Below are 13,753 nucleotides of genomic sequence, written 5' to 3' on the forward strand. Positions count from 1 at the left end.
GTGTGATCCCTCTAATCATTCCTCTTGTCCCCTGATTGCCAGGCCCAGAGATTCTCCTGGCAGTTCTCCTCCTCGGCCCCAAGCTGCTGCTGATGGTCAGTGTGTCTGTCATCTTTGTCCACAGGAAGCATTGAGCCTGACTGTAAGTTGGGGTGGGAGGGACAGCAGGACAAGATCTGTCCTCGAAGACACAAGGTCATCAAGGGGGCCACCTGCAGGTCACACAGGGTCAGAGCCCACATGGAGTTAAGAGGTGACACACCTCTCTCAATACCCTCAGGAGTATCCTGTTTCCTTCTAAGAGATTCCCAACTCCCAGCGGGTGTGTGAAGTCCTGGGGGATGTGGGCTGGACTTGGGGTTTTCGTCGTCTTAGCAGTTCTATGGAGGAAGTAGCGAGAAAGTGCTATATTGAAGGGAAGCTGAGTGGAGCACATTTCTACATCACTTGAACTCTAAGGCATTTGGGGGCAAAAGGAATCCACGTTTTAGAGTAAAGTTGAGAAGTCCTTGGTCAGCTGTTCTGAGGGGTGTCTTGCTCTGATTCTGTGTGTGATGGAGTGGAAGGGCTGGAGAGGGGGTACCAGCACCTGGGGAAAAGGGGAGGAGTCCGAGGAGGCAGAGTCCTATCTTAGGGGCTACCCATCCTCTTAGGACAGGCATTCAGGAGGAGAACACCTGGGCATGTGGGAAGCATGCAGGAAGATGTTTTGATTGATGAGCAGATAATTAAGGATCAACATGTTTTCTACCTCCCTCCTTCCTCGCTGCTAGGTGCCACCACAGCCTCTACAGCTTCCTTCCCTCCTTGAGGGGCCCAGCCTAAGAGAATGACCAGCTGGTATGTTCCATATGCCTCCCCTCCGTGGAGACCTGCATACCTGCTCCTGAGCTCCTTCCCACAGTCCTCGGTGTTCCTTGAGCTGGGTCTTCATACGTGGTCTTGAGCAGGGGTCATGGAAAGTAGCTCTGGGCACTGACTCAGGACATCTTCCGGAAATGTGAGAAATAGATCTACGCAGACAGGTTATCTCTCATCCTTCACTTCTGACTTGCATGACTACACATTAATGGACCCTGTACTGAGGAGTTACTCTGTTCTGGATTCCTGCTTTCACCTAACTCCTCATCCTCTGAGGTTCTCTATTTCCTCTTCAGTACAAATATTCCTCATCTTTTTTTTAAGAGAAATTACTCTCCTTGTCCATTGTCTAAATGGCCCACTTGTCAAATCTGGAAAGTGGTCTCCCCTCTTCTCTCTGTGGTGGGAAGAGGAGTTTTTCTATTATTGTGCATCTTTCTCAACCCTGTTGCTCATAAAATGTACCATGTCCAGAAACCTGGAGCCATCATTCATTTATCTTTCTTTCATAGCCGATATTCAAAATGGTTATGTTCAGTGGTGAGATGGTAAATCTTTAATAACTGACTTTTAAAAGAAAAAAAAAAAGCTTGATTGATAGTACATTACAAGTTTTTGGTGTAAATACTCCCAATGTGGCTAATTTCAAGTTAGCAAAATTAACAACTAGCTTGCAAAATTCCTCAAAATGTAAATATCAGCTCTCATCAGTCCAAGCCTCCTCTAGCACACCACAGAGCTCTTTCCAGTGGGTAAGAATCTGCCCATTCTCATGCCCATCTCTACTCTCTGATCCCAGACATCACTCTCTCTTCCTGCACCATTGCTATGGTCTCTAACTGGTTTTCCCATTTCAGGCACAGTGATTCTCTGGAAATGTCAGTCAAATCCTGTTGCTCCTCTGCTCCCTTCCCTCATATACCTGCATGGTTCATTCTCTCTTCCTACAGATCTCTGCTCAAATGTCACTTTATCAAAGGCACCTTTCATACACCACCCCGTATAAAATATCAATTCCGTCTCACCCTGGCATTCCATGCCTCTTCACCTGATTGATTTTTTCCTGAGAACTTTTTACCATCTGATGTAGGAAGTGCTAACTGTGCATCATAGAAAAGGACCATTAAAATGACTATGTACGCTGAATCATGGACAGTGATCTCAGTAATCAATGGGAAAAATAATGATTATTCTATGATCTTTAAAATTTACTTTCAAAACCTTAAAAACTACCTTACTGTCATCTTTAAATATATGGAGAAATTTTTTTAAAGTAAATCCAATAATATATAGTTTGACGAATTAGAAACACTGAGAATTAATACAACTTATTTCTTTATAAAAACTTATCCAAAGTGTTTGAACAGTGCTTGACTTCTTTTTGTATAATTTACCATGATTTAAGTCAATGTATAGCAAAACCAATACAATATTGTAAAGTAAAATTAATTAATTAATTAATTATTTTAAAAAAGAGTATCTTTTTTATGACTTGATGAATTATCAAGCTCCTTGCTATGTTTGGATCAGTTTTGGACATGATATGCCTTGTACTCTCAGTGCTGTGAAATCTTTATGAGACTTTGTTTAACTTGCTGATCTCACTTCCTCTGGGATATCTTCACTCTTGGTCCCTCACCACCAGTTTCCTCATTTATGTAATAAGCTGGCCTTCGCTAAGTTCTTCTCACTGCGTATATCTGAAATTTTTCTAACAGTATAAAGTTACTACTTCCATGGTCAGCTATTTCTTCTGTAATCCATTAATTTTCAGTTTGAACGTAAGTTTCAGCATCATTTTTCATCTCTTCATTGCACTTTTCATTTTTGCTGCCAATTCCTTTTTATGATTTTTTTTTGTAAATGTCATGTAGATTTATCATTAGGCGAGGGGAGACAACACAAGTACATATTTTGATGTTTCTGCCTAAACTAACAGAGTAACAGTGGCCAATAACTAGACGTTTGAAGAAAGGACATGATGGATATGGATTACAATGAGCATCTGTTAGCACATAGTGATTTGTGGTCTGCAGGACAGTTAGCAGCAAAGTTGTACTTTATGCAATTGCTCACAGCAAATTTCCTGTGGTAAATGACATCTGAACTGTGTGTTGGGGGATTGGTGCTATTCAACTAAACTGAAATTCATGCACCATGCAAAATGTAATGTTTCTTCCTCAAACAGAACGTCGGTTCTAATGAGAAGTGACTCTGAATCCTCAGTTGCCAAAACAGTGACTGCAACATACTAGGCTGTTAATATTTAATTTAATAAATGATTGAATTAGTTTTTACTAGATACTGATTTCAAAATAAAAATTACCTAAGTCAGTCACTTGGATTTTGTGTTTTAAAGTCCTTTCATCAAAGGCTAATCTCTTCTTGTGTTCAGAAATCCTATCATCAATTCAATATTCTTCAGAAGCAAGAAATTTAAAAACCAAAAGAATACAGAAAAAGCAAAACTATCATTGATTGGAGTTTGTCAAAGGGGCTCAGAACCAACGAAAAGAGGTGTTAATGGTCAATGATGGAACAATTTGAGCAACAAATATATAAAGCATTGGAGATACATATGTATGTGTGTATATATATATATATGCACATTCTGAATGTTTTCGTCCCCTCAAAACTCACATTTTAGAATACTATTGCCCAAGGTGATCCTGTTACAAACTGGCACATTTGGAATGTGATTACTTTATGAGGGCTCTCCATTCATGCATGGGATTAGTACCCTTGTAAAAAGACATCCAGTATCTTAGCATCTTCTGCCATGTGAAGATACAATGAGAAATCTGACATCCAAGAAGACCCTCACCCAATCATGCTGCCACCCTGACCAGGTACTTCAAGCCTCCGTAACTATGAGCAATAAATTTCTGCTGTGAGCTGTTCAGTCTGAGATGTTTCATTCTGTGCACATGTGCTCAGTTGGGTCTGACTCTTTTCGACCCCATGATTTACAGCCCAGAAAGCTCCTCTGTCCATGGAATTTTACAGACAAGTTTACTGGAGTAGGTGGCCATTTCCTCATCCAGGGGATCTTCCTGAACCATGGATTGAACCTGAGTCCTTTGCATCTCCTGCATTGGTATGTGGATTCTTTACCACTGAATCACCTGGGAAGCCTTGTGACATTTTGTGACAACGGCCCAAATAGACTAAGACAGATGATAGCCCAAGTTATAAAAGAAATATATATGAGCCAATATTGGTATAAATAAATAATTTAATATATTAATAAATGGAGGAAATTTTTATTAATTAATTTTAATTGTAAAATTAAATTGTAAATTTAGTTACAATGTTGTGATGTTTTTTGCCATCCATCAACATGAGTCGGCCACGGGTATACATGTGTCCCCCTCTCCTGAACCCCCCCACCTCCCTCTCCAAAAGTTTTCTGTGCAGAAAAGTCCCAAGAAATTTATGTACAAATAGATACTTCAGTCTAAAGAAGGGAAAATCAAGTTCACCACTCCTAAAGTATGGGCTACACTTGGTAACTCCCTTCCAAAGAAGACAGAAAGAAAAGAGGAAAAAAGGTAACTTCAAGGTAGGGAATCTAACAAAAATAAATTAGCCAGGTCAGCAAGAGTTCATCACCAATCAGAAATCAGTATCAATAGGCATAAATCATATAGATTTAATTTTAAAAAATGGTACTTTTCCTCTGGGATCTTCTTCCCTGAAGCCCTTAACCCTAGTTTAATTATGAGCAATGTATCGGACAAATTGCACTAATACTAGAGAGATTTCTGATAATACATCTGAACAATATTCATTCAAAAACAAGGAAAGTCAGAGGTGTAACAACTGAGAATAACCTAAGGAGACATGACAAGTAAATGTGTGCAGTATCCAGCATGGGATGTTGGAAAGGACAAGAACTTATGGAAAACTTAAGGAAGTCAGGTATAGGCTGAATGTTTGTGTCTCTTCAAAGTTCACATATTCAGATATGATCCCTGAGATGATGGTGTTCAGTGGTGTGTCTTTGGGAAGGAATTAGGTCATGAGGGTAGAGCCTTTTCCCAGAATGTCACATTGTTGGAATCATGAAGCATGTAGATTTTTGCTTTCAGTTATTAATAGCATTTAAGATTCCTCCACATTATGTCAAGGCTTGAGAGCTCATTTTATTTTAGTTCTGAATAATATTTGTTTATCTGGGTTTATCAATTTCTTTATCAATTCACCTACTGAAGGTCATCAGGGTTGTTTTCAAGTTTTTGCAAGTATAAATAAAGCGGCTATGAACTTCAGGGAGAGTCTTTTCCAGGTCTCTTCCCAGTTGGTACCTCAAATATTCCTTGAATTGTAGATGGCATTCCCCTGTGTCTTAACACTGAAACCATGTACAAGCCCCTGTGTCCTTGTCTCTTGAAGTAAAATGTTGACTCGAGAGTTAATGACTGGGAAATGTGAAGATGTAGAACCAAAGAAAAGTTGATGAGCTTGGGGACTGGTAAAAATGTAGACTAGGATTCTGCCACATAACAGAGTCACTGAACTCCCAGTTCCCAGAAAGACGTAGATAAAGGCCTGATACACATTCCTAGTTGTTTTTACAGGAAGCAGACCCCCATCCAGATGCAAACTGTTGGCCACAAGAACATAGACCCTTGACTGATTGAAACCAGAAGGTTGATGCTGCTTGAAACATCACCGTGATGCCAACCAATCTAAGAAATGTCCATGAGCTGATCACGCTCTGCTCCATGAACACTATAAAACTCCTCACTAACCTCTCCAGGGTGGGTGCCTGGCAAAGCAATAAAATCTACTCTCTTCTAATTCACCCCAAACTCTGTCTCTGTGTCTCTATTTGGCACCAGTGAACAGAGGCCAAGTTTTGGCAACAACACCATCTTCTTTCTGTGAATGACCACTAAGATAAGTTGTGCCTGAACTCCTGATTCACATAAACTATGAAATGATGGACTTGTGTCTTTTAAGCCACTGTATTTGTGGTAATAGGTTATTCAGCAATAGAAAACAAATGCAATAAATTTGAGAAATCTGTCAAAGCCCAGAGATAAATCCATGCACATATGGACACCTTATCTTTGACAAAGGAGGCAAGAATATACAATGGATTAAAGACAATCTCTTTAACAAGTGGTGCTGGGAAATCTGGTCAACCACCTGTAAAAGAATGAAACTAGAAGACTTTCTAACACCATACACAAAAATAAACTCAAAATGGATTAAAGATCTCAACGTAAGACCAGAAACTATAAAACTCCTAGAGGAGAACATAGGCAAAACACTCTCTGACATACATCACAGCAGGATCCTCTATGACCCACCTCCCAGAATATTGGAAATAAAAGCAAAAATAAACAAATGGGACCTAATTAACCTTAAAAGCTTCTGCACATCAAAGGAAACTATTAGCAAGGTGAAAAGACAGCCTTCAGAATGGGAGAAAATAATAGCAAATGAAGCAACTGACAAACAACTAATCTCAAAAATATACAAGCAACTCCTACAGCTCAACTCCAGAAAAATAAATGACCCAATCAAAAAATGGGCCAAAGAACTAAATAGACATTTCTCTAAAGAAGACATACAGATGGCTAACAAACACATGAAAAGATGCTCAACATCACTCATTATCAGAGAAATGCAAATCAAAACCACTATGAGGTGCCATTTCACACTGGTCAGAATGGCTGCAATCCAAAAGTCTACAAATAATAAATGCTGGAGAGGGTGTGGAGAAAAGGGAACCCTCTTACACTGTTGGTGGGAATGCAAACTAGTACAGCCACTATGGAGAACAGTGTGGAGATTCCTTAAAAAACTGGAACTAGAACTGCCTTATGATCCAGCAATCCCACTGCTGGGCACACACACTGAGGAAACCAGAAGGGAAAGAGACACGTGTACCCCAGTGTTCATCACAGCACTGTTTATAATAGCCAGGACATGGAAGCAACCTAGAAGTCCATCAGCAGATGAATGGATAAGAAAGCAGTGGTACATATACACAATGGAGCATTACTCAGCCATTAAAAAGAATACATTTGAATCAGTTCTAATGAGGTGGATGAAACTGGAGCCTATTATACAGAGTGAAGTAAGCCAGAAGGAAAAACACCAATACAGTATACTAATGCATATATATGGAATTTAGAAAGATGGTAAGGATAACCCCGTATACGAGACAGCAAAAGAGACACTGATGTATAGAACAGTCTTATGGACTCTGTGAGAGAGGGAGAGGGTGGGAAGATTTGGGAGAATGGCATTGAAACCTGTATACTATCATGTATGAAACAAGTCGCCAGTCCAGGTTCAATGCACGATACTGGATGCTTGGGGCTGGTGCACTGGGACGACCCAGAGGGATGGTATGGGGAGGGAGGAGGGAGGAAGTTTCAGGATGGGGAACACATGTATACCTGTAGCAGATTCACTTCGATATTTGGCAAAACCAATACAATATTGTAAAGTTTAAAAATAAAATATAATTAAAAAAAAAAAAGACAGAGATGGTATGGACCTAACAGAAGCAGAAGATACTAAGAAGAGGTGGCAAAAACACACAGAATAACTATACAAAAAAGATCTTAATGACCCACATAACCATGATGGTGTGATCACTCACCTAGAGCCAGACATCCTGGAGTGCAAAGTCAAGTGGGCCTTAGGAAGCACCACTAGGAACAAAGCTAGTGGAGGTGATGAAATTCTAGCGAGGCTATTACAAAATCCTAAAAGACAATAGTGTTAAAGTGTTGCACTTAATATGCCAGCAAATTTGACTCCAGCAAACACAGCAGTGGCCACAAACTGGAAAAGGTCTCTTTTCATCCCAATCCCAAAGAAAGGCAATGCCTAAGAATGTTCAAACTACCTCACAATTGCACTCATCTCATACGTTAGCAAAGTAATGCTCAAAATTATCTAAGCGAGGCTTCAACAGTATGTGAACTGAGAACTTCCAGATGTTCAAGTTGAATTTGGAAAAGGAGAGGAACATCTGTTGGATCATAGAAAAAGCAAGAGAATTCCAGAAAAACATCTATTTCTGCTTCATTGACTGTGCTAAAGCCTTTGACTATGTGGATCATAACAAACTGAAAAATTCTTAAAGAGATGGAAATACCAGACCACCTGACCTGCCTCCTGAGAAATTTGTATGCAGGTCAAGAAGCAACGGTTAGTACGGGACATGGAACAATGAACTGGTTCCAAATTGAGAAAGGAGTACATCAAGGCTGTATATTGTCACCTTGCTTATTTAACATCATGTGAAATGCCAGACTGGATGACGCACAACCTGGAATCAAGATTGCCAGGAGAAAAACCAATAAACTCAGATATGCAGATGACACCACCCTCATGGCAGGAAGCGAAGAGGAACTAAAGAGCCTCTTGATGAAAGTGAAAGAGAAGAGTGGAAAAAGTTGGCTTAAAACTCAACATTCAAAACACTAAGATCATGGCATCTGGTCCCATCACTTCATGGCAAATAGATGGGGAAACAATGGAAACAGTGAGAGACTTAATTTTCTTGGGCTCCAAAAATCACTGCAGATGGTGACTGCAGCCATGAGATTAAAAGACGATTGCTCCTTGGAAGAAAAGGTATAACCAATAGACAGCATACTAAAAAGCAGAGACATTATTTTACGAACAAAGGTCCATATAGTCAAAGCTATGGTTTTTCCAGTAGTCATGTATGGATATGAGAGTTGGACTATAAAAAAAGCTGAGCGCCAGAGAACTGATGCTTTTGAACTGTGGTGCTAGAGAAGACTCTTGAAAGTCCCTTGGATTGCAAGGAGATCAAACTAGTCAATCCTAAAGGAAATTGGTTCTGAATATTCATTGGAAGGACTGATGTTGAAGCTGGAGCTCCAATACTTTGGCCACCTGATGCAAAGAACTAACTCTTTGAAAAAGACCCTGATGCTGGGAAAAATTGAAGGTAGGAGAAGGGGATGACAGAGGTTGCAATAGTTGGATGATATCACTGACTCGATGGACAAGAATTTGAGCAATCTTCAGGAGTTGGTGAAGGACAAGGAAGCATGGCGTGCTGCCCTCCATGGGGTTGCAAAGAGTCAGACATGACTGAGCAACTGAACTGAACTGAAATGGAATTCAGGTTCACCTTTTCCTATTGAATTTCCACAATAGAAAAGAAAGGAAAGATTAAGATGACTTCATCATTCCATGCTTCCATCCAAGCATGCATTCATCATGCATTCCCATGTTCATTGGGTCACGCATTTACTTATGCAGGCATCTGTTAACCAGTGTCTAACTCCTCCTCTGTGGTAGGACCTGGGTAGATGATCCTATCATTAAGAAGCCTGCAGGTTCCCACAGTGAACTTCCTACAGTAATTGTCTTATTATTCTTGGCTGTGTCAGTACCCCCTACAGTGACTATGTCCCAATTTTAACCCTCCTTGAACTTGGGGGCTGTTACCAGCCACAGGCAGAGATTCTATCCACAGGCTGTACATTTGAGTTGGCTGGAGAACTGCTATATATTCAAGGGAGCGGAGCAACCCACATCCAAGCAGAATACTGATTACAACTGCACCCTAGAAAGCTTGCAGTTATGAATGCCTCAGGGCAGGGGGTCTGAGCATGTGCTCACCTGTAAGATGCAGGATGAGACACAGCCTCATACTGTCTATAGCAGCCCACAACACATAGAATGCATTGGGAGCCCAGGTAAGCTCACCTGGAGTGAGGTATTAACTCACAGAATTCCATTTGATATCTCCTCTGCCCATTGTCACTTAGGCTTTCCTCCGGGGCTTGAATGTGCTGCTGATAATCACTTTCATAGTTATCTACTTCCACAGATGTTGGAACCTGTAACAGGTGAGTTGATGGGAGCCTTAGTCTTAGAGCGGAGAAGGCAATGGCACCCCACTCCAGTACTCTTGCCTGGAAAATCCCATGGATGGAAAAGCCTGGTAGGCTGCAGTCCATGGGGTCGCTAAGAGTCGGGCACGACTGAGCGATTTCACTTTCACTTTTCACTTTCATGCATTGGAGAAGGAAATGGCAACCCACTCCAGTGTTCTTGCCTGGAGAATCCCAGGGACGGGAGAGTCTGGTGGGCTGCCATCTATGGGGTCGCACAGAGTCGGACACGACTGAAGTGACTTAGCATAGCGTTAGTCTTAGAGACGAAGAAGATGGGAGCCTTCCTGGACTGGCAAGAGGAATACAGAACAAATATAAAAGTCACATGATGCTCCAGCCTCAAGGGAGAGTTGTGAACCACCTTTTTTATTCCAAATGTATCTTGGAATTCTCAGAGGTTTCTGATTCTCATGCTTTATTTAGTATTATTTGAAGTTTTTCCAAGTAAGTTCTTTAGGACCCTAGAGGTGAGGGTTCAAGGTATGGAGGTGGGATAAAGGTCAAAGTTTTGAGACTCAAACTTCAAAGAACCTCTCCATAAACTGTTGTGTGTCAGTTATCATGTGGTATGTCCCTGACCCTGAGGCATGGAGCTTGAAACTGGCCTTTCCTCCACCTCATAGAGAATCAAATACATCAAGAAAACGGGTTTCCACTGAGCCTCTGATCATGAACAACCCTTAATTTTTCAGAGCACATTTACTTTAACCCAGAGCATTTGCAAGTGTGATTTCATTTTGACATGTAAATATTTAAAATCACTAAGTTTGGATAAGCATTTTCTATCCCAAAATATTACAAAATGTAAAAAATTTCCACGGAACTATCTGCCATACCATCTTTGCAAACTGCTAACATTTTTCTGTTATAACCTGTTGTTCCTTTTAAAACTACTGTCCTGCACTTGGTGTCCATAATTTCAAACATGATTTTATTCTTCTGTAATATTTGCATAAATCCTCAAGCAATTTATATTACTTGCATCTCTTAAATGTCATACAAATTCTATTACACTGTATACAGCATTTACTTTTTATACTTAACAAGGTTTGTGGGTTTTGTTCATGTTGATGTTCAAATTCCACTGCTCTGTAGTTTCTATTTTAGGAATATGCGACAATGTATTGATTCTTCTCGTGATGGGTATTAACACTTTATCTAATGTTTTGCTAGTACAATTGTACACAAATGTTCTCTTTTCTTCCTTGGCACATATGGGAGAGTCCCTCTTCCTTTGGTGTGATCCGCAGAGTGGACTGTTGGTATCATTTGGAGAGCTGTTATTTAAAAAAAAAAAGGTTTTGATCTTGATCAAGTTTCATTCTTTCCATTTATGTCTTTGATATCATTATTTGTGTGTGTGTGTGTGCTAGTATATAGGTTGGGATCTTTTTTTTTTTTCTTCCACAATGATTAATTATCCAGCACTCACTGATAGGCATAGCCACTTTGCCATACATCATTTCCATAAATTTCTGGTTATTTTAATGAAGATTTTGTTCCTTTGAGCTACTTGGCTCTCTCTGACCAAACTACTCTATCTTAGTTAGACTGACATTATAATAATTTTTGATATCACAGTGGGGCAAAATTTCCCAACTTTGCTTGTTGTTTAAAATGGCCGTGGCTACTTTTGTCCCAAATGGATTTTGCTTTGTTTTATGCTTTTTAAAAAATGAAGTATAGTCGATTTACAGTATTATGTTAAAAATCAGGTATACGTAGCAATTCAAGAGTTTTATAGGTTTTATTCCATTTTAAAGTTACTACAGGAAGGGACCGGGTCTTTCCCGCCAGAGCACGGCCTCAGCCACGTTGGTCCCCTCAGCCTCCTTCGTGTCTTTTCCCTGCAGGGCAATGCAGGGCCGGGGGCTGGGACTGGCAGCCTTTCTGGCCAGAGGGACCTTCCCCATCCTCTAACGTCTGAGCAGCCTGTACCCTACATGCAAGGTCACGGTTTGCAGAAATAATAAAAGCACATCATCAACAGCTCATGCATTGCCTCCATGTGGACCCAGAGTGCAAGCACAGATGAAGAGCAGACACTGACTTCACACTTCTGACAGGTCACGGTTTGCTAAAATAATAAACAGGCGTGATCAATAGCTCATACATTGCCTTGGTGTGGACCCAGAGTGCAAGCACAGAGGAAGAGCAGACACTGACTTCACACTTCTGATAGAGGAGGCAGAGTGAAGGAGGGGATGAGGAGGGAAACTGGGACATCGGTCATCTCTGGGCGTTGGTGTTGGGAACCAGTTTGGTAATAAAATCAAAGCATGTGATCAACAGTTCGTACATTATCTTGGTATGGACCCAGAGAGCAAGCACAGATGAAGAGCAGACACTGACCTCACACTTCTGATAAGTGCAGTCAGAAAATCAAAAGGCGTGATCGACAGCTCATTTAGCCTTGGTGTGGTCCCAGAGTACAAGCACAGATGAAGACCAGACACTGACTTCACACTTCTGATGGTTCACAGTTGGATAAGAAAGTCAGAGGTCGTGATCAACAGCTCATACATTGCCTCTGTGTGGACCCAGAGTGCAAGCACAGACAAAGACCAGACACTGACTTCACATCTTTGATAGCAGGTCGGTCATGTCTGCCTCTTTGCAACCCCACCGACTGCAGCACGCCAGGCTTCCCCAGCCATCAGCAACTCCTGGAGCTTGCTCAGACTCATCTCCATTGAGTCACCAGGCTTCCCCAGCCATCAGCAACTCCTGGAGCTTGCTCAGACTCATCTCCATTGAGTTGGTGATGCCATCCTACCATCTCATCCTCTGTGGTCCCCTTTTCTGCCTGCTTTCAATGTTTCAGGTATAATTAGTTACTGCAGTTGTTCATTGTAGTGATGAGAAGGGTTCTGCCTGTGCGATTCACGTATCAACCCATTTGTAAGTTCCAACACCCCTGAACTCAGTTTAAAACTCAAGCCCAGAAAGACCATTAGTTTACTGGATCCGATTTCACACATCTGATAGGTGTGCAACAGAACTCCCATGTGTACTTGTGTTTCACTCCTTTGCCTTTTACAAAGATGAGTTTCCTAAGTGTTTTATTTTTTAATATAAATTTATTTATTTTAATTGGAGGCTAATTACTTTACAATATTGTGTTGATTTTGCCATACATCAGCATGAATCTGCCATGGGTGCACACGTGTTCCCCATCCTGAACCCCTCCTCCCACCTCCCTCCCTGCACCATCCCTCTGGGTCATCCCAGTGCACCAGCCCTGAGCATCCTGTATCATGCATTGAACCTGGACTGGCGATTTGTTTCATATATGATATTATACATGTTTCAATGCCATTCTCCCAAATCATCCCACCCTCTCCCTCTCCCACAGAGTCCAAAAGACTGTTCTATACATCCGTGTCTCTTTTTCTGTCTCGCATACAGGGTTTTCATTACCATCTTTCTAAATTCCATATATATGCATTAGTATAATGTATTGGTGTTTTTCTTTCTGGCTTACTTCACTCCGTATAATAGGCTCCAGTTTCATCCACCTCATTAGAACTGATTCAAATGCATTCTTTTTAATGGCTGAGTAATACTCCATTGTGTATATATACCACAGCTTTCTTATCCATTCATCTGCTGATGGACATCTAGGTTGCTTCCATATATAAACAGTGCTGTGATGAACATTGGGGTACACGTGTCTCTTTCCCTTCTGGTTTCCTCAGTGTGTATGCCCAGCAATGGGATTGCTGGGTCATAAGGCAGTTCTATTTCCAGTTTTTTAAGGAATCTCCACACTGTTCTCCATAGTGGCTGTACTAGCTTGCATTCCCACCAACAGTGTAAGAGGGTTCCCTTTTCTCCACACCCTCTCCAGCATTTATTGCTTGTAGACTCTAGTGTTTAAAATGAATTTATACTGGTGCCATGGAAATGCGTTATTAATGCTATTAGTGAGCAAAGGCAGGGTTACTTAGTAACCTGAAACCTTTTAAATCTATCAAAATAGCCTG

General features: G+C 41.0%; 1 protein-coding gene across 3 annotated transcripts in view; it reads left to right on the plus strand.

Moving 5' to 3' along the window:
* Positions 1–13,753, plus strand: part of LOC133259378 (tyrosine-protein phosphatase non-receptor type substrate 1-like) — a 95,499-nt gene that overhangs the window by 37,039 nt on the left and 44,707 nt on the right. Inside the window, exon 5 of one of the 3 annotated variants that reach the window (XM_061436783.1) lies at positions 43–2,007. The exons of the other annotated variants lie outside the window; for them this stretch is intronic. Within the exon in view, the coding sequence (XP_061292767.1) occupies positions 43–250 (208 nt within the window). The 3' untranslated portion in view covers positions 251–2,007. Of the gene's footprint in view, positions 1–42; positions 2,008–13,753 lie in introns of those variants that run through there. 3 annotated transcript variants of the gene reach the window in all.

The sequence above is a fragment of the Bos javanicus genome, chromosome 13 (genome assembly GCF_032452875.1).
Source record: "Bos javanicus breed banteng chromosome 13, ARS-OSU_banteng_1.0, whole genome shotgun sequence".
Lineage (NCBI taxonomy): Eukaryota > Metazoa > Chordata > Mammalia > Artiodactyla > Bovidae > Bos > Bos javanicus.